Below are 23,841 nucleotides of genomic sequence, written 5' to 3' on the forward strand. Positions count from 1 at the left end.
CCCTTTCACATGCAATTTGTCAGTTACTTACTGAAGATGCCAAAATAAACACAAAGTTAATGCTAATAAAATAAAAAAATAAACACTAGTTCATTGAGTCTGTTCACTTCCTGTATAAGCCAAAACTATTACAGCTTATAATAATCACAGCTTCCAGAGCTGGGTCTTCAGAAGGCAGCAACTATTTCTGAGGTATGCCATGGACCAGGAATTAAGCATTCAAGGAATACTTTATTGAGTGCAACCCTTCTGCTGCAATATACAGCATGCCAAGTGCCAGATAAAGGTTAAGCCAGAAATGCTGGCGGGCATTTAGACATCTAAAAATAGGCCTGGCCTTTGCATACTACTTCCATGTTATATCATTTTTCGCCACATTTCACTGTGACAGAGCATGAACAGAACATGTTTCAAAGAAAGGGAGACTAAGGTCTCCAGAGAAGCAATAGAAATTTCATTTCCTCTGGATTACCAGTAGAGTCTCACTGGTTTCATGAGGTGACCTTGGCAGGACAGCCCAAGATTCTAGAACCAACTTTAGCTTGCCCACAGCATTTAAAAAGAATTAAATATGAGTATGTGGTGTTGGACCCATGATGACAATTCAGAAGACCTTCCCCTGACATATGAAGCCAATGTTCAATGCTAAAGAACAAAGCAAATTGATGACAGACAGAGAAAACAGGTTTAGGAAACAAGTGATGAAAAGGATGCCAAAGAAACATCTCGGGAGAAGAATGAGACTCAAGGATGCCATTCTCAGAAGTCAGGGGCACACTTTACCAACTGAGGCACATGCTTGTATTTTCCTCTCTGAACTCAGAAAGAGTATTTGAGCACTGATATAATTTCTTCCATTAAGTCAAAGTACAAGCAATAGGACTGAACTTAAAATAGATAAGCTTGCTGTCTAGGGCTGCAATCCTAGCCACACTTATCTGGGAGTAAGCCCCATAGAGTATAATGGAACTTGCTTCTGAGTACACATGCATAGGATCAGGCTCTAGGATAGACTTACAGCTGTTGTCAGTGGCACTTGTAAATGTAATCATAAAAGCTGTTTCATCAAAATCAAAGTTCATACAGCTAGTCAATGCGATCTCCACCAATACCACACTTCAAACAGAGTAATGCCATGTCAAGTTAAGTTCTATGCTATGTTAAGTTCTGACCCTGTCTGGAATATAAGCAAGCTGTGTGTCACATGAATTCATAGGATGGATGAAACCATAACTTGTTTAGCTGAAATGTAATTTGAAGTTGTATTGGTAACTGGTGTTGTAGTTGACAGCAAATGGTTGTTTATTTGGAGCTAACAAACCAAGATTGGAAATCATGGTTTGAAGGCAAGTTTGCAAATCATAGTTTGTACTAACTGTGGTTACCAATTATGTCTGAATTCACAGACCACTGATAAACCACAACTAGACCAATTGCATTGTTTCAAGAGGCTGAAGACAAGCGGCTCTTATCTAAACAGAAGGTTGACTGTTTCAACAGGACCTTTCACTACTATCTTTTCAGTGTGTCCAGAAATTATTTTTTTTGTTTTTTTTAGCCTCCTTTAATAATTAAAACATGATTAAAGGGGAAATACTAGATGGGAAAATTTGCAAGTGGAATAGCATAAGAATTAAGCACCAAAAAAAGACAAGAATTTTGAATGTTAAAAGTGGGAACATTTAACCAGGAAAAAATACAGGAAAAGAGTGTGAAAAAATTGCCCTGTATTATTATCCAGAAAAGTATTATCCAGAAATACATCAGACTTTTATAGACTTTTATTTTAAAACCTTGTGTGTTTATGGCACAAATCTGTGAAGCAGGAACATCATGCTATTGAGCTTAATTGAGTTGGCCTTTGTAATGGCAAGGTGATCAGTGGCGTCACTAGGGTTCACGTCACCCGGTGCGGGATGCCAGTGCATCACCCCCCCCACCATGCAGTGGGCGGGGCAACACCCCAGGTGGTTGGTGTGGTGATGTACCATCACTCCACCCCCACTGGTTTTTTGGCTGTACTTTTTGATAGAACAAAGATAGAACACATTCTGCATGAAATTACGCACTGATTGATATATAACATGATGGTATTATTCTTCCAAATTATGATTTTAGTGTTTTTGGTCACTACTGGGGTCACACACACACCCCCAGGTGTCAACTTACTAACACTTTATTACAGCAGTTATCAAACTTTTAGCACTGGGACCCACTTTTTAGAATGATAATCTGTCCAAGACCCAGAAGGGATGTCATGGTGGAAGTGACATCATCAGGCAAATTATAATAAATAAGTATAAATAATTAAAGTAAAACAAATAGATCAGCAGACGCCAGCCCTGTTCCTCCAAGTGAATTTCCCTTGTAACCTGCCTGCAATAACACCCCACCCTTCAAAATCAGTAAGGTTTTCAGCCCTACCCAGCGCCCAGTTCAATTTAAGAACTTCTATTTAAACCAGATCACTGTCAGGATCCAACTGGCTTTGCAAGTCTCAAAAAGGTTCACCTTATCGGCTACAGCCTCTGTTTTGATCCTTTTTAGTGGGGGGGAAGCTGCCTTCTGGAGCACTTGTTTAGATGCAGGTACATAGGATCAGGACCATTCTGGTAGCCTTGCACTCTCCTTCACCTGATCTTCCACACCACCCAAGGCACATTTGCTTACTCACGGGTAAATGTGACCATGGGCTTAGTTTTGCTTTCCATAGGGCTCAATGCATTCATCTGCTTGGAGGGAGGGACTTCCTTCTCAGGTGTTTTTGGGGGCTGCTTTCATTGGATCAGGACCATTTTGGTGTCAGTGGATTCCTCTCAGCCTGCCCTTTCCGATGGACTAAAGCAAGTTCGCCTACTCACAAGTAAACATGCGATATGGCTCACTTTCACTTTCCATAGGGATTCATGCATTTTTTGTTCTCCAGTTTTTTGGCCATAACTTTTGATAGAAAGGAGATATTTCACTCTGGTTTTTTGCACTGCATTGTGCTCGAAATTCCACATCCAATGGTATATAATATGATGGGGTTACTCCTAACCACCGCGATTTTAGCATGTCACCCCCCAGTGTGTGTCACCCCCCTGTACACATCAGTGCGGCCCGCACCCCCTAGCGACGCCACTGGTCTTGATCTCCAAACACTGAGCCTACATTTCCACCTTCTTCCCCACAACTTAAACCGAACCTCATAACTCTCCACAAACTTGCAGATTATTCAGTTCTGTGACATGGTGTTGAAAGCCCACTGTACATGAGCAGAAGCTCCAAGTACACCAGGTTTTCAGCAGATATACAGGGAGTAACCTACGTTGCTGGATTGTGTTCATGGTGCATCTCCCATCCCTGCTTCCAGAACAAACTGTTTAAATTTTAAATTGCACATATTTTTCTAAATTAATAGGAAAGACTTAGGGCGTAATCTAGCCCCAACAATGGGCCAGCACAAGTCCCTTGCGCCAGCCCAAGTGTGTCACAAATAAACACATCTGCACCTCCTTGTGAGTTGGTGGGGCCAAGTTCACACCAGCTTGGTTCACTTCCACACGGTACAGAAGGCAGAATGGGGGCATTTTAGGGCATAGGAGGGCAGGTGGATGGGGTCCGGGATGGAGGTGGGACCAGCCTCCAACACTTAGGCCAGATCCTAACTCCCGTTCAGAGTAGCCTAGCATTACACTGGGCAGCTTCAATCTGAGCCAGCAATTTAGCTGCTGCAGATTCAAGTAGTCCCATTGAGGTGACTGGGGCATTACGCAGAGCAAGGGGATAATTATCCCCTTACTTCAAGCTGCATAGCAGCTACCTCCAACCCTGCACTGGATATGGGGCAGGCCAGCCAGCCTGCCTGTTCCAGCACAGGTTATGCAACACATAGCTAACTTATGGAATTAATTGGACACATTACAGATGTAATGTGTAGTACACATTACACATGTGTAGTACACACAGATGTAATGTGTAGTACCTGTAGTACAGATGTTTTATTTTAAGAGGGTTAGACAAATTTAATGGCAGCATTGATACTGCTCCTGATAATGCTAGTAACAAATGGCCACTAAGCATGTAACCTGTTTTGTTAAAGGCAACATGAACCTCTGCTATATCCTGGAGACAAACAACAAGGACAGCTATATCTACTAATCCCTGCTTGTGAGCTTCCCAAGTACATATGATTAGCTACTGTTTGTTTTTAATATACCCTCTACCCTGTAGAAGATAGTACAGGTTGAGCCTCATTATTCCAGTGGGTTCAGTTCCAAGCACTCACTATAGCAAATCAATTTAAAAAACAAAGTTTCTTTGCTCCAGTAATTTAAAAACAGCCTTGCTGACCTTTGTGATGTAAGATAGGAGTCATTAAGAAGACAATCCACCAGTCAGTTCTCCTCCAAGCCCTTGTCCCTCCCTTCGCCAATGCAAAGTGATCACCTTTCTTTCATGTGCTCAGGGGAAAGGGAAGGGTCACCTGGAGAGAGGATTGATTGATTGTCAGCCAGCTGCCCTCTCTCTCTCTCATTAATGAGGCTATTGTTAAAGGACTGTTCAGTTTTTTAAACTGATTTTAAAGGGATGCATTTTTCCCCTTCTCCAGGGATCAGCACATTCCTTCTCATTTACAGTGGCGATTCATGTTGAGTCAAATCTGTGTATAACAAGGCTGGACCTGTATAGAAAAATTTTTATTTGATTCAGATTTGCAGATCCTACGTTCTTGTGCTTGCAAGATATGGGGTGGGACCAGACACTGTGTTTATGTGAGACTCAGATTGATGATGGAAGAAAGAGGCCCAAGACCTGAGGTATGAGGAGCTGTTCCTCTCAATTACTTAAAGTGCCCCCAAAGCACAGTAGTTAACATTTTCCTTGCCTTATGAAGCTCTGTGCAAGGAAAGTCCAGGGTCTAACAAGTATAAAATATGACAGCCTAATCCTGAAGCCAGTGGCTTGGCCAGGTGCAGCAGCACCAAAACAGCTACCACTGCATCCAGCAGCACTGCTAAGGCCACCAGAGGTCTCCTTGGGGAAGAGGACTTTTGTCCCCTTCCCCCAAGTAAGGGCACATGGGCCTCAATGGGTCTCCTCCAGTCTGTGCCAGCTATTTTGCCAGCACAGACTGGAAGAGCTGACCAGGGCTCTGCTGGTCCCATTCTCCTCCCACCCTTGTTCCTCCTCCACCCCAGAATGCCTTCCCTTCCACCCAGAAACCCCACAACACCACTACTCCTCCAATGTTGGCCTCCTGGTGCGAGGTCCAGCACCAACTGGCACGGACCCAGTTCTGGTGCTCCTTGCTTTCCCAGTGCCATAAGCATGCTTTACAGTACATTTATGGCACCCAGCACTAACACTGGAGGTCAGCACCAGCACTGGGAGAGTTTAGGATTAAGCCCTAAGGCAGTTGTTTTTATTGAAAAACTTGCTGCACAGCGTCGTGAGCACACTGAGTTATATAACCCATATAAGCCACCTGGATATGAATCACTCCCCTACTGTATAAATGCCTTCAAAAGGACACACAAAGGATTTCTTCTGCTCAGGATTCAAAGAATTGGAAATGCAGAAAAGCATATATATTACACTTTAAAGTGTAAAACTTTCTTAAACAAGAACAAAGATTGTCATTCTGCAACCAAAATTTTTAGGCTGGTTGATGCCAATTTTGAAAAGAAAAAAGAGAGAGATTTCCAAAATAAATTTGCATATTATTTGGTTTTGTCCCAGGCTCTCCTGCCCATACCTTCCCAGTAATTAGACCAAATCCACAGAGCTCTGAATGACTTTGGAGCACCAGCTCCAAAACAGATGGAAGCAGGAACAAAGGCAACAAGAAGGCAATCCCTGGACCCTGCTAGGATTTTAAAATAAGACAAAAGGGAGCTGCAAAGACAGTTTATTGATGCAGAAATTCATTTTAAGATGGGCTTGTGTTCTGGAGGGGGAACTGTTCATTGCTGGAGACCAAGTTTTGACTTTGTTGTTCAAAAAGTCAATTCAGTTTCCCAATAAGATGGGGGTTGGGGGGGGGAGTCCAAACATCTGAATTACAGATCATATTGTGCAGCAACAACAGCAAAGCCAGAAGAGGTGAACAGCTGCAACATCAATACAATACTTGCCTGTTCAGATGCTGAACAAGAGTAACATTTCATGGTTTAAGCTGTCATTGTATCTTTACAATGGCACAATACAGCTCCTAGCACAGGATCAGGGTGAGGACAGAGACACTGCACTGTACTTTGTTCCACTATCTGTGCGCCAGAAAGATGCAGGGATGACATGATGCCATTGTTTTCAGGGGTCAGCCTATCTCCCATGGGAATCACTTGAACAATGAATCCCTCTCCCCTCCCCATATCTGAAGGAAAAAAAGTACATTGAGGCACAGAACCAATATGAACACTGAAAAGAGAACAAAATCACTTGGCCTTCATTCTTGCTGTGATATTCACACAAATTGAGTTTTGAAATTACACCCACTTAAGTTGATATAGTGCCAAACAAGACAAGAATAAGACCTTACAAAGAGCTTCATTTCTAAATGGTTAGGACAATCTGACCGTATTCTATTATGGCCCATGATCAGGTGATCTTAAATGTTTTTATTTATTTTTATCACAGATTTTGTTTTTTCCCCCCAAGGAAAAAGTGCAGAAAGTGGTGTTATGCTAGTTAGGTAAGAGGCACTTTTTCAAGTGGGTGCTCCTCTTTTAGTATGGAGAGAATAACTGGCCCGCCTCATCCCAGCAGAGTCTTTTCTCATGGCTGTCTGCTGGTGTTCATTTGCATCTTTTTAGATTGTGAGCCCTTTAGGACAGAGAGTCATTTGATTTTTCTCTGTAAACCGCTTTGTGAACTTTTTTGTTGAAGAGCAGTGTATTAATATTGTTAATAATAATATTGAAAGGGCACAATTTTATTAATTCTAATTATAAATTATAATTGCTTTAAAAGTGTACTAGGTAGGTGTCATAGATGGTATAGTATCAGCAGATGCAGCCACAGTCATTACACAGCCAATTAGGTGTTGGAAAATTGTTTGTTTGCAGATTTCAGGGTGTCTTTGTTTCCTTTTTACAAAAATAAGAAGTAGTGTTATGTGTTTTTATTTCGTTATCACTGAAAAACAATCACACCTCTATCTATGACTCAAAACGTACTCTGACCATATGCAAGAGAGCTCTTCCATTTAAAGGACAGGAATTATATTCATTGGGGGCACAGACAATGATCACAGTGTGACACACTACCAAAAACCCAAGAGATTACAGTTTACCATCCCTGGGTGGAAATATTTATACAGACATGTGTGGAAGTGATGAGAGCTGCAACCTCATCACTCATGAATGATGTTTCAGAGCATTCCTATGAAAGTCTCTATGACAAAACAATAATATCCCCAGATTGAGCCATCTCATTCAGCTATTATCTACATTAGCATTTCTCAACGTTTGTCCTCTGCTGTACCGCTTCACATGGTCCACCTATTCAAAGTACCATCAGAAGTAACTAACAATGACATAATCGCCAGTTACTTCTGGGTTGGGAGGCCAGATGCGACGCAACAAATACCAGTAAGAGGCTCAAGGTGGATGGAAGGTCTTTTTCCAGCACAGAAAAGCATGCTTTGGAGCTCTACTTGCCTAGCCAAGCCTTCTACTGTTGTTTGCTATGTTGTGTTCCTGGTCTTGCTGCTGGGCGGCAGGTGTCTAAGGGTCCCACTCAAGTACCACTGGTGGTACCCACACCATTGGCTGAGAAACACAGATCTAAATCAGTCCTCATAAGGGGAACATTCTCAAGGGTTTGCTCAAATGAAGTTCTGTCTTCATGGTCCAAGAGGCAGCATAGCTGGTCAAAGTTCACCACATTTCCTCCCAGGCAGGCAAGCACACAATTCTCCAAGAACAAAACGGAACCTTCAAAGGATCTGGCTTGACTGTTCATTTTGGCAGGGAATGAAGTAATGCATCCTTTCCTAATTATCTGCTAGTGACATTGTGGTCAACTTGACCAGCAAACTTGCAGTAGAACACACACACTGACAGTGAAATCCTATGCATGTCTACTCAGAAACAAGTCCCACTGAATTCAGAGGGACTTACCCCCAAGTAATGCTGTATAAAATTGCAGCCTAAGGGCACAATCCTATTTTTTCTACTCAGAAGTACGTCGCATTGTCTTCAATGCGGCTTACTCTCAGGAAAGTGGGCATAGGATTGCAGCTGAAGTTATGCACGTTTGCCTAGGTGGCAAGTTATCAAGCATTTCTTAACTACATTATGAGATGCTTCCTCCCTGACTTCCTTCAAAACCTTCCTTAAAGCCCACCTTTTCTGTGAAGCCCTTGGTATCATGGCTTGGCCCCCATTCCCAACTGTAACAAAAGCTTAGGCATATGTAACTTTAACAATCACATACACTTCTTTTGTTCTGGCCACCTGCATCCTCCTTCCCCCCAATCCTCTTTCCTCCCTTGTGTCAATGTCTAAGACCTGCATTTTTCGACTGGTGGTACATGTACCACTGGTGGGACTTGAGGAGTTGTCCAGTAGTGCGCATGGCTCCCAGGGGATACCCACCACCCCGCAGCAAGACCATAGCGCAATATTACAAACAGCTGTAGAAGACTTGGCTCAGCAGGCAGAGCTCCAGTGCATGGTTATCACATGCTTGAAAAAGCCCACCCACTCACCTTGAGGCTCCTACTACTGTTTCTAGCATCATATCTCACCTCCCAACCTGGAAGTAACTGGTGATATCATCGCTAGCTACTTTCAGTGGTACTGAAGACTATTAGATTATGAGAAGTGGTACATCAGGGGACAAAGGTTGGCCTAGACCAGGGGTATCAAACTCATTTCATACAGCGGGCCGAATAGCATTCATGATGCCTGCTGAGGGCATCATCATTAGGCAGGAAGTGATGTCATAAAATAGGTCACAACCAAAAATAGGAACTTTTTTCTCACTTAGAAACTCATTAGCTGCAAATGGCAGAAGAGAAAATATGCAAATCTTGATCATATTTCAAGATATGGCAGAGCCAAATTTTCAAGTGGGTTGCCCTTTCAGCAGTAACTCCTTGACACTGCTCAGCAGCTGAGAGCCTGAGGGCCAGATTAAAAGCTTCCGTGGGCCGCATCCAGACCCCAGGCCTTACATTTGACACCCCTGGCCTAGACTGTAAAACCCTGAGAACAGGGACATACCTTTTCAGCGAAGCACCATCTACACTGATAATGCTGAATCAATAAATAATAATATGACAACCGGCTATAACTATGAACCTTGCACCCATTAGACAGTAGGTTATATTTAAATGTTAAAAAGTTATTTACTGTGACATAAGCATCAAGAGTTTCATGGCTTGAACTGCTACTTCATGGTCCTTGTCCAGAGTCATGGACACAATTCGATCCTAATGGATGCAAAACAACAAGAAAAGAAATGCAACACTTTCCGTTCCAATATTCTTTGCTGCAGAAATCTGTGCTTTTGGTTGCTTTGGGTTGCCAATCTGCTCTTTCACATTTTACCACAAAGTTCCAAGTTCAAGATATTCATAATAAACATACTTTTTTTCCTATGTAACAAGAGGATGAATCATTATTTTGGATCATATTTGAAAAGCAAGCAAGCATTGTGCTTACACCATACACCTCGCGGTTCAGAACTATTTCACACTCAGAAGTTCAAGTAATGACAACAAGGTTTGCAACAGATGGTTTGCAGCACCCCCTGCAGGCTTTAACATTGGCTGTTCTTCAGATTTTAAGTGAGCAATTGGATCAGCAATTGCCAAACAGAGGAGTGAAAATATCCATACTGCAGAAGTGGTCACAGTATGAACACAGGCAACAGTCTGTTAATTGATTTTTTCTTTGTTAAACAGCAGTCGGGTTAGTTAAGAGGCTGAAATAGTGAAGAAAGCCTTTAACCCTCGTAGTCCTGTTCCAGATCAGGAAGTCCCACAGCTACCGCTGGAGAAAAGTGGACATTGGGTCAGATCTACCCTCCACCCAGCCACTGCTGTTTAACAAACAGAAATAAAATATACAGACCCAAATGATGCAATTAAGGTCACATCTAACTTGACTTGGAAACTTCAGATCTTGGGTTGCATTCCAAGGAACAGAAGCAGAAATCAATTGGTGTTTCACATTGTTCTGCATGCATTTGCAAAAGCACATGCAGAAGAAACTGCACAAAAATGAGATACTAATAATTTTAAGAATGGTTACCCAATGGTTGCACAAACACAAAACCAAGTCACTGTTTCATTCACATTTTTGTGCTATCACTTTCACATGCACAAGCCCCTGCACATGAGCAGAAGGATAACTTAAGATACATTCTCGTATTTTTTTTTGTTACTAAGTAGACCACATCACAGCAAACAAGATGAGAATATGACACAACAGGCATTCGAAGCATTCTCATGGGAGGAATGAACTTTCAAGTCCCATCAAGAACAACAATTAATGAATTCTAACATTCAAGATCATGTAGCAGTAATTAATGTTTTTTTAAAAATATATGTATTAAATGGGAAATGGTTATATGCTATTTAAACTAGCAGAGTTCTCTTTTGTGTGCTCTATTACAAGAAGGAAGTGTGTCTTCCTGTTTCTAGGCAAAAGACTATAATTCAAAGCCCACTGAAGATTAACAGGCCAATCCTGAGCTGCCCGGGGCGCCCAGGCTCGGCGGCACCTAGAAGGGCTGCCGCCAGATCCTGCGCCTCCCAGGCTACCACGGGAGGCACCACTTTTGTCCCCTTCTTCCAGGTAAGGTAAGCAGCCCCGCAATGGTGCTACTCACTTTACCGCTGAGTAAAGGCACTTGTGTAGGGCGCGCAGCCCTACACGAATGCCTTGGATCCTGCGGAGTGGAACTCCGTGGACCTGCCTCCCATCCCTCCCCCAGGTACACCTCCAGCCCGCCCCCCTCCCCACGTCACACCCCCCGAAACGCCTTCTCCCCGCCCCCGCCCCCCATGCCACTGTCATGTTTGTGACAGTGCTCGGCAGCACGGAGCCGTGCTGCCGAGCACAGGATTGGGCTCTAATTTTGGTTTGGTTTGACTGCTGCTACTCTTTATTGTGAGATTCCAAGACAGCTTGTGAAAGCCTACAGTGAACACAACATTATAACTAGTTTCTATATACCAGGGGTCGGCAACCTGCGGCTCTAGAGCCGCATGTGGCTCTTTCAGCTGTCTGCTGCGGCTCCTCCAGGTGAAAGTGGCAAAGAGTGTGACAGGAGGCACCTGTGCTGGGAGTGCAGGCTGCTTCCCTCCACCCCCTGAGCTCACTGCCCTCCTCTCCCTTCACCCCCACCTGCCCTGAACTGGTTTCCCTTTTCAATTTTGCCAGCTCTGCAGGCTTAAGGTCCCTGTTTTTCCCTTCCCCAACTCTCCAGCAGGCTCAGCCAATCAGCATCCAGCAGGCTCCTGGCTTTTTCTGTTGGAATGGCTCAGGGCCCTTTACTGGCTGACCACCAGCCAATCCTGAGCCGCCTTCCTTCTCAGCCATTGCAAGCCCTTGCAGCCCGCCTTTCCCTGAGCAGGTCCCCACTCAGTGCAAGGAGAGGCTTTTCCTCCACAGCAGAGGAGACATCTTGTGTGTCTACTCAGTTGTAAGCCCCATTACAGTGGATGAAGCTTACTCCCAGGAAAGGGTGCCTGGGATGGCAGCCTTGAAGCCTGCTCAAGGCCAAGTGCAAGGACGGGTGAGTGGGAGCCTGCGAAGGTCTGTTCCAGAGTAAGCCCCAATGTAGTCCCTGGGCTACTCCCAGGAAGGTATGGAGGGCTGCAGCCTCAGCCCCCTCCTATGCAGGTCTACTCACAAGTAGTCAGTGAGGCTTCCTCCCAGGAAAGTGTGGAGAGGACTGCAACCTGAGAGCTCCAACCAACTTGTCTGCTCAGAAGTCCCATTGTAGCCAATGGGGCTTACTCCTAGGATAGTGTGGAGAGGGTTGCAGCCTGAGTGAGGGAGGGAGGGTAGGCAGGCAGGCAGGGCAGAAGCTGGCCTGTGATTGCCCCCCCCCACACCTCCCCCCCAGCTCTGGCTTCTTCTCTGGAGTCTGTCCTTTTTTCCTTCCAGCAGGGTGCCTCTGGAAGGTGGGGGGAGTTCTTTAGTGTCCATGTAAGATAAGCAGATGTCATAACCAACATATGTATTGGAATCCTGGAAGATCTGGTAAGGAGGTAGATGTGGTGTCAGCAGTGGCCCCTTTAAGGGTAAGGCCTGGGCATCCAGCAGAGTGTGCTGCACAGCTGCAGCCACTTGAAGGCAATAGGGCCCTCAGGGATATAAGGAGCACCTGAGGAAGGGGGTGTGGGTTGTAGAAGGAGTGCAGGTTGGAGATAGGAGAGGAGAGGAAACTGGCTGGCTTGGCTTATTGACTTTGACTTGGATACTCTGACTGATTTGACTGACTTACTTTGGAATCTGATCTTGGACTGTGACTTGGCTTATTGACTTTGGACTCTGCCCTGGATACTCTGACTGACTTTGTGACTAATGGACTGCTGGAGACACTGGAGTTTGGTGTGTGGCTGCTGTGCCCAAGACCTACTGAGGACCCAGGGTCTGCTGTAGTGGTGGGAGGCTGCTGGCAGGAGAGAGGACCTCTGCAGGTTGAACAGGCAAGCTACCCTGGAGGTGGGGTCCAGCAGGACTGCAGGGCAGAACCAGGGTCATTTGTTGGGGGAAAGAAGGGGAGCTAATTTGCTTAAAGTGGGCCTAATTCTCCAGGCAGAGAATGGCCTTGGAATCAAGCAAAACACCATAGAGGACCATCTGAAAACACAGGACAAGAATGTATGACAAAACTAACTAAAAGCTACAAGAGGGGGCTACATTATTAAAATGGGACCTATAAGAGCATAAAGGTGAAAAAAAACTATATATGCAGTATTATCTTCATTTTAGATTTCAAAAGGGTTTTGTGGCTCCTGAGGTTTTTTTTCCTCCGGAAAATGGGTCAAAATGGCTCTTTGAGTGTTTAAGGTTGCCGACCCCTGCTATATACCAATTCAAACCAATTTGGCCCCCAAAACATCAACCCACTTTGAAACAAGACCCAAAATGGGTTATGAGAATTAGTCTAGAACAGGGGTTCTCAACCTTTTGGTCTAGTGATCCACTTTCAATGCAAAGCTTGGCAACCCAGATGTTTTTGCAGCAATGTGATGACATCAGTAAGCCACTGCCAAAGTTTCCAGGTTGCCAAGCTTTTGCATTTTTTTTACATGAAGAGCCCACCTCCAGAGTGAGTTTTAATTAGCAAGCATATTTGCTTCAGGGAGAATATGATGCAACTCGGCCCAGAGCAAGCAAAGACCACAAGCAGAGTGTGGTCTTCGGCCCGCTGTAGACCACATCACATCACGTTCTTACTGACAAAAACACGCTCCAGAGGTGGGCTTTTTCCATTTAAAAAAAAATGAAAGCTCAGCAGCGCTCTGGCAGCATCCTGCAACCCACCAAAAATCAGGGTGTGACACACAGATTGAGAACCACTCGTCTATATTCATCAAAACATCTTCCAATAACACCTTGAGTTGTGCTTGTTTAATTGAAGATATCTTATGAAACTGCAACGAAATAGCAGTATTCTTTTAATTCTTTTAAAAGTTCAAACTACTTAGACTTACCCTGTCTTTATGCAGCAACAAGATTAGGATCAGAGGAGTTCTTTGTTTTTACTATTAAATTATTATTACTATTAAAATATTTATATATCACTTTTCAACAAAACAAGTTCACTACAGGGTCTACAGAGAAAAATCAACTAACTAAATGGCCCCCTGTCCCAAAAGAACTCACAGTATAAAAAGATACAGAAGAAACACTAGTGAACAGCCACTAGAATATATACTGTACTGAGGTGAAAAGGGACAGTTCTCTCCCTGCTGAATATCAGATGAGCACCATCTGAAAAAACAGCCTCTTTGCCAGTTGTCTGGCTGTTTTGACTTCCATACATTTCACCTTCTGCACAAATCTCCAGAATGGAGCCAGGATGCAACTTGGTTTGGAACTGACTGCAAGTCCCCAAGTCTCCTCCCCCAGCCACGCCACCAGGGCGCGCAATGCATCCTGCAGGGGAGTTTCGGGTCTCAGAGGCCTCCTCGTGGGAAGGGAACATTTGTTTCCTTGCCCCAGGGCAAGCTTATGCTGCCACACTGGATTTACTCAGATCTGTGACAACAACTTTGTTGGCACAAGTAGGATTGGAACCAAGATGGTGGATCAAGGTCCGGGAAGGGGGATAGGATATCGACAGCACTGATGCTGTTCATACCACCCCCTTCCTGGCCTCGTCACACACCCCATCCTCTATCCATTCCTCCCCATCCCCTCCCTATAGTCACCGACCCAGCACCCACCCCCTGCATGGACGTACCAGCTCAAGGGCTTCTCTGGAGGCCATTGCTGAGCGGCCACAGACACTTATGCCAGCAGCCCAGCTGCACAGAATGGTAGGTCACATTTTGCAACCATCATAAAGCACACTGCTCCCCTGGAATGCACATTCCAGCAGCACAGAGGCCCAAAAGAATTAGGCGATTGGTGTATATAAATATTCTAAATAATAGTAATAAATCTGATACATGTTTGCAGTGCATATCAACATCAAAGAATTCTTCACTTAAAGAAATTAACCAAACTAGCTGAAGAGCAAGAGCCTATAACAGTTGTTCCCAAACTGTGAGTCAGGACCAACTGATGCATCCTGACAGGGTGATAGAAAGATCAGATAACCAACTGCCTCAAGCCTTGAAGTTGTTCAAAAACCAGATAATGTAGTTGCTACTTGCCCTGCGAGGAACTCAGATCCTGAAATTTGCAAGGATGCGTAGTTATAGAGGGATAAACATTTGAGAGTCTTTTTTCTGGTTATAATTACTTAGAAATAAATAAATAAAATATTTCTTTCTAGATCTCCTTTTTTAAAAGTCTGGTACACATAGGTTGGTCCTGATAAAGTGCTGTTTTAAAAAGTGGATCCTAGTACTAAAAGGTTTGAGAACCACTGCTATATAACATAAGCCAAATCTTAGGACATGTATTCACACGTGAGGAAAAGGCAACCACAAAAGACCATTATGGAAAAACTGACATTAATGCCTCCTCCCCTACATTTACTGCTTCAGCAGGTCTTCAAAGATAGTGGAACCCAATTCTGTTTGAATAAATGTCTTTCTCCCCCCCTCCCAACCAACCAACATTAGTTTTGAATTGGGAGATGCCAAGTTTCAGCTCACCTTGAACCTGCTAGTGAAGAGGTCCATTTTAGAAACCAGCTCTTTTTGGCTATATATTCCTTGTAGTCCCTGCAGGCATTTCAGCCGCACTTCAGGTTGCTGCAAGACAGGAAGGAACAGAGTAAGAAGGATAAAGTGCACTACTGAGGCTATTTCATAATTAGTATCATTCTTTTAGCAAAGAACCAAGTAGTAGAGCAACTAAAGCCCACAGAAAACTAACCATTGCCCATTTTCATTACAGCACTTCTAAAGTTATATTTTTTCTGCCAAGCACTCTAAGTGCACTGTAGAGAGCAGGGTAGGGGAAAGGGGGATCTAGAAGACTCCCCTCATGCAGCACTTCTGTTCCTGGAGTATTCCATCTAGCCAACATTCTAAGGCCATAGAAGTCAAACAGAAACAACATATGGGGTATAATATATAGCATAGACCTCTAAGGCTTTTTTCTGCCAGTCTATTAAAATTTTGGCTTTTATGAAAATCATAGACTTCGCGGGTTGTTGAGCTAAAAGTAGAAGAGCAGAGGATGTGAAGTGTTTCAAATAATGAGGTTCTTGGCCTTCTCTCGCCTGTCTCTCTCAAGACAATTATAGCATGATATTTAGATTTTTAAACTTAACTAAAACAATACTGATAGTGTTAGCTTTTCTTTATAACTATGAAAAGAAAAAGATGACTCACCTTATCATAAAGCATCCATCCAATGTATTTCAAGTAACTATCATTTAGGAACACATCAGGATGAATTTTCATCCAGTTGCCCATTTCTTCAATGCAAATAGCTCTGATCTCGGGAATAACATCACTTTAAAACAAGAAAATAAACAGCATTTGTGATGTATTGGGAACTGGTTCACATGTGCATGCTCACACATCACTTGTTAAATCAGCATTTGATGACTAGCTACTGAACATAGGAAAAGAATAATTCAAAAGGAGTTTTGAATTGTTCTGTTTTGAAGTGATGCAAAGCTAAATGATTCTGTCTAAGGTGACTGCTTTGTGATGGTTCAGTCTTATGTGTAAGACAATACCGGAGGCTGCAGACAGCAAGCAATTCATGTCCATATGCAAACCAACCCCAAAGTGAATGACGCCCTTCATTCAAACTATCTTTGAGAGTATCCAAAGTCTGACTAGAGCTTCCTTCCATGTATATAAAGATTCTTACCGATAGCGTTGCAGAAAAGTCCCTTTGAAAATAGCATTCATCATATTCTCTATCTCCAGAGGTTTCTGTGCATACTGAAATTAGAAGAACTGAATGTTCTTAAGTGGACACGGTTTTAGTCCAATAATAAGGCTCATTTCACTGAGTACCAACTCATTTTTCAGTTTAGGAAATAACCCATGGTTGGACAGAATAAAGCTAGTTATTACTAAACTAAATATTTCCCCTCTTCCTTCAATAACTCAAATACAATACCTAGTTCATCAATATTTGTACTCATCCTGTTTGTTTACGTCTTAATCTACAGCTAAAAATGAACAACGGAGCAACTTGGCTCCTGTTTACCTTTGACAAACACTATGATTATCTGCTATAAAACTAATGTTTGCAACATTTAAGTTTTCCTAAATTGTGGTTGGTGGACCAATGTGGTTATTTACAGAAATCACATATATCTTTCCACATCAGTTGCCTCGCTGACCCATTTGCTGTATTATTCGTGAATACACACGATTGACAAAGAACTGATTGCCCAACAGCCTTGTACCAAAACTCTCTAGCAGCCATGCGGAGGTATTAATGAAGAGTTTACTGCTATAAAATGAGTAAACAAGAAATACTATTTTCAGTACTCAGGAAAGAGAATTGTGGTCTATCTCACATATAAAAGCAGTTCAGTAACACTACTGGCATAGCATGTAGCAATTTATCTTCCTATGGGCTACCAAGTGCAAAACAAACACACATAAGACTGGTTCTCTTCAAATGATGAGGGTGGACAAAGGATGACTGATGATAAGCCCTGCCTTCTGATCTTATGAGTGCACATACTGGATTGATTATATTATATCAAACAGGAGAGACAAAAGGGGATAAATATCCATCAAATCCAGGTCCAATAGTTCACTTTTGGCACAAGTAATCTGACTATACATACATGAAACCATTCCCCTATGCAGAGCAACACAGCAAACTGCAAGAGTTCACAGATTTTGGCTGATACTGATAGCCAGATAAAATATGTGACCACCACAACTTAATTCCACCCCAATTCAAGAGAAAGATTTCCAACTGTTTGATGATCACCGAGCTTCAAAGGCATGTGGAGGTGGAACACCTCTGAAGTACACCACATAGTCTGGTACGACCTCCCATCTCCAAGCTCAGAAAGAGGAGCATGCTACAGTCATCCACGCTGCACTCAGATAACCTGAACAAAGTAAGTTTGAACACCACCATCTCAGGTTCCTTTCAAATATCTAAACCTCAGTAACCTACAGCCACAGAATGGGCATTTCCAAGGGATCATAATTTATATCCCAGTAGAGATGTACCCCACCTCTCTTCTTTTTATCTCCAGTTGGTCCAGTCTATAATTGGTCCTCTTGGCAGTGGTCCTGTTCTCCACCTCATATAACCGTTCCAGGTTACGCTTACTTACATCTAGGTTTGCAGCAAGATTGACAAGTGCTGTCAGAAGTTTCATAGCTAGAAACAAACACAACAGTCAAGCCATTTCTGGAATCTTGCATGTCCATGATTTAAAGGAGAAAAACTCAGAAGACAATTTGTACTAGTTTGCCTTAGCTATCTGTTCATAACCAGGTTTGGATATACCACTTCATTTATACCAGTTGTTGCATTCTACTGTTCTTGAAAAAACTGCTTGCATTGAAAGGGGGGGTCTATCCTTTCTATTTTCCTTGCCAACAGCTCTACTTCTTCCAGGAATGAAAAAGATAATTGTGAAGGGAGTGCCATCAACTTCCCTTTATTCTACCACCAAGCAGGACAGTGGAAGGAGAAGGAATGCTTTCCAACAGACGCAAAAGAAAGACCACCTTTAGGGAAGAAATGGGAGATGTATCCTAGTCCATTTCTTCAAAGAGAACTTGCCTCCTTGTGAAGAGCACTGGGAGCCAACAAACAGAAAATGCCATCAGTTTCATAAAATCCCAGCACTGAAAAAGCTACCCAAAGTCCACAAATTAAATGACAAACAAAAAAATTAATAGGTTTTCCTCTCAAACCTGTAAGTAAACACATTTCAGACCTTGAAAATACAGAATTCAGTTCCCCTAACCAAGGGATGATCAAATTTCTCACACTAGCACTCCTGGGCCTTTAAAAGTCATGAAGAGTAGGGAAGTTTGACAATGCCGTCTCCCAACCTGCTGCAGCACTGTGTTAGAACAAGCTGCACCTTCTAAAATTCTGGCTGATTGACAGGAAGCAGCTGCTGACTGGCCATCCCCACCCTAAGGCTACGAACAGCAATGACTGCTTAAATAATTTCACCACTAATATGCACCACAACTTCCCAGTCCCAAATCATACGAATAGGCCTGCTGTGCATACCTGCTAATGTGCTGGTGTGTCTGAACGCTCTGACCATGGAATCTGCCAAGCCCGTCAGCAGAGAGATTATTGTGTCCATCAAATAACTGTCATAAAGAATGCTACACTGGCACTGCTGGATCAGGACTGCAGTGAACTCACAGAAATTAGCCTTGAACTTTTTCCAGTAGGGCCCTGGTTTGATAAGTGGATAATCTTCATTTTCCTGCACGGGGTGGAAAAAACAACAGTGCTCTCATAGGAAAGCTCTACACAAAAGGAGAGAAACAGACCAATATGGAAAACAGAGGTTCTTTCTAGACATCAAATCCCTTCCTTATTGGGAAAGGGGGGGGGTCCAAGTTTTCCCAAACTTCACCAAATAGATGCCTAATTGGCACTGTAGAGGGCAATGGTGTCCAAATCAGGATCATACTCAAGATCTTCTGGTCACTAATAGCCAATACTCAACCACAGCAGTGCAAGGTGGCAACAGGGGCAGGGAGGAGGGCAGATCAGGCCCAGGAAGGGGGAAGATTCAGCACCAGCAGCGCCCACTGAATCCTGAACTTCTTTCCCAGGCCTGTTCTGCCTTCACCAGTCAACGAGGACTTGCACCAGCAATATAGCTGGCACAGGACCAAACTGACCGACTGGACCCACAGGGGCTTATCCCAGGACAAAGAAACAAATGCTCCCTTACCTCGAGGAGGCCTCCTGAAGCCAAAACTCCTCCACAGGATTCAGTGGATGCCACATTGGTGCCACTGCATCACCACAAGGGGAATTGCTGTGGATTGTGCTCCAAGTGTTCTAGAGGCTGCAATCCTATACACACTTATGGAGGAATACAACCCACTGAACTCAATGGGGCTTACTTCTGAGTAGACATGCCTAGGATAGTATCGTTGGGTTGAATCATGTGCATACAAATGCTTAAGTCCTATTATTTTAGTAGCAATGGCACAGAGCTGTGCTTATTTACTATGTCCACATGGAAGTTGTGCAGCGCAGAATCTTACATACAATATGAAATTAAGTTACCAAAGAATATGGTTGTGAACTGTGAATGTAAACAACAGCTGTTCAAAGGCTTGCTTCCTGTTGCCAAGAAACAAACGATGTCTGCCAGATCAGGCCAAGGAAAGAAATAAGGCAGGCAAGAAATCAGATATGAAGATAGGAAAAAATCCAGGGAAGGAACAGATTCTGTAGAAACCTTGCTGGAAGGTGCAAGGCAGGATGAAACGGAAGTCTAAAAGCAGTCAGATGAAGCTGGTTCAGGTATGCAGAGCTCATATGAGACACCGTTAAGCAGGGTTTTTCAAACTAGGGTGTTGCAACACTCCAGCCTCAGGGCCCTGGCCTCTGCCCCCTTAAGGAGCCCCCTCTTGTTGTCAAGTGTGCTCCCTTGGGCATTTGTGGGCCACTGTGAGATACAAGAAGCTGGACGAGATGGGCCTATGGCCTGATCCAGCGGGGCTCTTATTATGTTCTTATGTTAAGGGGATCGGTCCATGCTGCAGCCTTCCAGGGATGCAGGGAACCCTGCGTGACCCTCCGCAGGGCTCCCTAAAGCGTAGAAAGTGAAAGTGGAGTGATCATGCTCAACTTCTGGTATGGGGAAGGTGAGGCGCGATTGCCCTGCTTTCACTTTCTACGCTTCAGGGAGCTCCCCACACTCCCAGGAGGCTGCAGCAGAGACTGGTAAGTGCATGCCAGTCCCTGTGCCCCCCTTAGCAACACAATCCTGGGGACTGCGTCGCTGCCCTTCCCCCTACCCCAGCAAGGACTTACTGCAGCTCAAACTCCCAGAGAGTTTGAGAACCACTGCTGTTAAGGAACGCTGAGCAAGGTCGCTGGCCAGCCTACCAGCAGCCTCTTCCTGAATCCATTTGCAGAGGTTTGCTTGGAATTCAGATGCCAGAACAACCAGTTATGGGTCATTTTAGATGCTGCAAGAGAGCTTGAGTAGTAACTATCAGAAGCTAAAGGAAAATCTGAAAGGTGATTTTTCACCGGTTACCAAAACTTGCTTAAAACATAGGCAACCTTGTAACAAAAGAAATGTATGTGCACACCACTGGAAGTGAAGCCAGTCTCAACCACATTCATCTGCCCTCAAAAACATGGTCTGTTTCCAGCCTTGCAGAAATATTCTCAATTGGGGGGGGGGGGGCATTATCAAGCAAAATATCTGCACTAAATTTTCCAATACCATGGCAGCAAATTATTTTCAGAAATAAGTAACTCTGACCTTTTTTACTTAATGAAGGATTCATTATGAACAATTAAGGCTGAAATCCTAAACACACTTTCCTGAGAGCAAGCCTCACTGAACACAGGGGGACTTAGATATGCATAAGATTGTGCTGTAAATTGTTTATTTTGAAGCACATTATGCAACAACCTTGCCGAAGCTAAGCAGATCTTGATGACTGTGGAGACTGTCCTGCCGTAAGTTCCATGACACTTTTTCCATCAGTGGGATATAAATGAAACTTACCATATCTACCGGCCAAGTAACTGTCAAAATCCAAGGATAAGCCATGAACTTTTTATACTGCAACCCAGTTTCCTACAAAATAGAAACAAAAATAAAATAGAATGTAGCATTTTATAAGGTAGGATAAATAACAACAGTAGCAATTTCATTAAACAAGCACCAATGACACATTTTAATCAATAAATAAAAACACACACGGCCAAACCTAAGCACTTAATGTGACTGAAGTATGATACATGCTGCAAGCAAGGATTTCCTTGCTGCCTTCAACCATGGGTTCACTCCCTGCATGCATCCCCATCACATGAATGAAGATGCCTCCAATAAGGAAAGCAAATAGGAAGCCTTCACAAGCAAAAACACTGTGCTCACTAGAACACCAACCAAGCGTTGGATTAAAGCAGGGGTGCCCAAACCCCAGCCCGCGGGCCACTTGCGGCCCACCACGGGTCCCCATCCGGCCCCCAGGGGGTCCCCCCACCTCCAATGGGCACTCGGCCCTTGCCCCAGCCCACGGTGGCCCACCACGTGAGCTCCGTGCCTTGCTTTCCCTCGCTGCAGCTGAGCTCAGTGGCAGCAAAGAAAAGACAAGCCCAGCCAGCTTGCAGGGCTTTTTATAGTGGGACAGCAACGTGAGACTTGCAGATCTCACATTACTTCCCACTATAAAGGTCCCTGCGCGCTTGCATGCTAGTCTTCTTTCTTGCCCAGGGGCTGGGCTGGGCTCTGCTCTGCTCGCTCAGCTCCCTTCCCCTCTCCTCCCCTCCTGCAACCTGAGCCGGGGGAGAGAGAGAGAGATCAGGAGGAAGGGGAACACAGCCCAGCTCGAAGCATGTCTCCCTCCGGAGGGAGGGAGGACTGGTTGGATGGCCAGCCAGGCAGGTAGGCAGGCAGCAGCAGCAGCAGCACATGGGCAGGCAGGTAGGCAGCCCAGGCAAGGGAAGGAGGGAGGGCTAGGGCGAGGTGAGCAGGCGGGTATGTGAAATAGTGAAAGATCCCCCCTCCAATTGTGTGTGTGTGTGTGTGTGTGTGTGAGTGAATGGGATCATAAACTGGCATGAAGATCCCCCCCTTACTAGGGCGGATGGGATCATAAAACTGGCATGAAGATCCCCCCCTTACTAGGGCGGATGGGATCATAAAACTGGCATGAAGATTCCCTCCCCCCTTACTAGGGTGGATGGGATCATAAAACTGGCATGAAGATTCCCTCCCCCCTTACTAGGGTGGATGGGATCATAAAACTGGCATGAAGATTCCCCCCCCCCGCCTTACTAGGGTGGATGGGATCATAAGCTGGCATGAAGACCCCTCCCCCCTTACTAGGGTGGATGGGATCATAAGCTGGCATGAAGACCCCTCCCCCCTTACTAGGGTGAATGGGATCATAAGCTGGCATGAAGATCCCCCCCTTACTAGGGCGGATGGGATCATAAAACTGGCATGAAGATTCCCTCCCCCCTTACTAGGGTGGATGGGATCATAAAACTGGCATGAAGATTCCCCCCCCCCCCGCCTTACTAGGGTGGATGGGATCATAAGCTGGCATGAAGACCCCTCCCCCCTTACTAGGGTGGATGGGATCATAAGCTGGCATGAAGACCCCTCCCCCCTTACTAGGGTGAATGGGATCATAAGCTGGCATGAAGATCCCCCCCCCTTACTAGGGTGGATGGGATCATAAACTGGATGGAATTCATTCATTCATTTTCGGTCTCTAATATATTCATTTATGTAAATTTATTTAAATTTGAAATGTAAATTAATTTTTTTCCCTGCCCCCGACACAGTGTCAGAGAGATGTTGTGGCCCTCCTGCCAAAAACTTTGAGCACCCCTGGATTAAACTAATCACGCTTTGGCTTTTAATCCTTAAAGACCAAAAATGAAAACTAGATGTCATGATAAACATGGGGCTGCCATGTTTGTTCCACTGAGCTTCATGATGAAACTTACCCGTGTCCTATCATCCTCACATTATGTGTTTTGCTCTCTACACACACATACCCATCATTGACTGCTCAGGGCAAGCATGCCAGAATATGGGTAAGATTCACTTATATATAATGGTGAGAGAGGAAGCAAACTCAATACAGGACCTCTGTTATAACAGCAACCACGGTTTTATCACAATTTTTAATTCTAGTCCAATACAACATGGATACATGCAACTGAGACTGAAGTTTCACTTCAAGCCTTGAGCACAAGACAAAGACTGCGCAAGATAAAAAGTCCTTGTTGCTTTAAATACAATGGTTGCTTTTTCAGATATTCATATTCACAGACAGCCCAATCTTAAAATCTTTCTTTCAAAGAAATACCAGACCATATTTATTTCTTTCCAATAAGCTTATCAACTTGCTCAAAGCAGTGTTCCTTAAGAAAAAGAGGCAATTCTATATTGTACCTACTTCATCAAATGTCTCTGTCATTTTCTGCATCACATCACAGCTTTGCAAACTTTGGAACATCTCTGCTGTAACCATTCCTATGGAAGCAACAATGAAAATGAAAATTAAAGTATTACAGAACTGCACACAGTATGACA

The 23,841-nt window shown here is 44.1% G+C and overlaps 1 protein-coding gene across 4 annotated transcripts in view; it reads right to left on the reverse strand.

Annotated features, from left to right (window-relative positions):
• LOC136645505 (cohesin subunit SA-2-like) overlaps positions 1–23,841 on the reverse strand; it is a 73,205-nt gene that overhangs the window by 40,718 nt on the left and 8,646 nt on the right. For all 4 annotated transcript variants that reach the window (XM_066621771.1, XM_066621769.1, XM_066621768.1 and 1 more), the window contains 8 exons: positions 23,705–23,781; positions 21,295–21,366; positions 18,810–19,014; positions 17,791–17,939; positions 16,452–16,525; positions 15,962–16,085; positions 15,278–15,376; positions 9,342–9,421 (listed from right to left, as the gene is read on the reverse strand). In XM_066621771.1, the coding sequence (XP_066477868.1) occupies positions 9,342–9,421; positions 15,278–15,376; positions 15,962–16,085; positions 16,452–16,525; positions 17,791–17,939; positions 18,810–19,014; positions 21,295–21,366; positions 23,705–23,781 (880 nt within the window). The remainder of the gene's footprint in view (positions 1–9,341; positions 9,422–15,277; positions 15,377–15,961; positions 16,086–16,451; positions 16,526–17,790; positions 17,940–18,809; positions 19,015–21,294; positions 21,367–23,704; positions 23,782–23,841) is intronic.

The sequence above is a fragment of the Tiliqua scincoides genome, chromosome 3 (genome assembly GCF_035046505.1).
Source record: "Tiliqua scincoides isolate rTilSci1 chromosome 3, rTilSci1.hap2, whole genome shotgun sequence".
NCBI lineage: Eukaryota > Metazoa > Chordata > Lepidosauria > Squamata > Scincidae > Tiliqua > Tiliqua scincoides.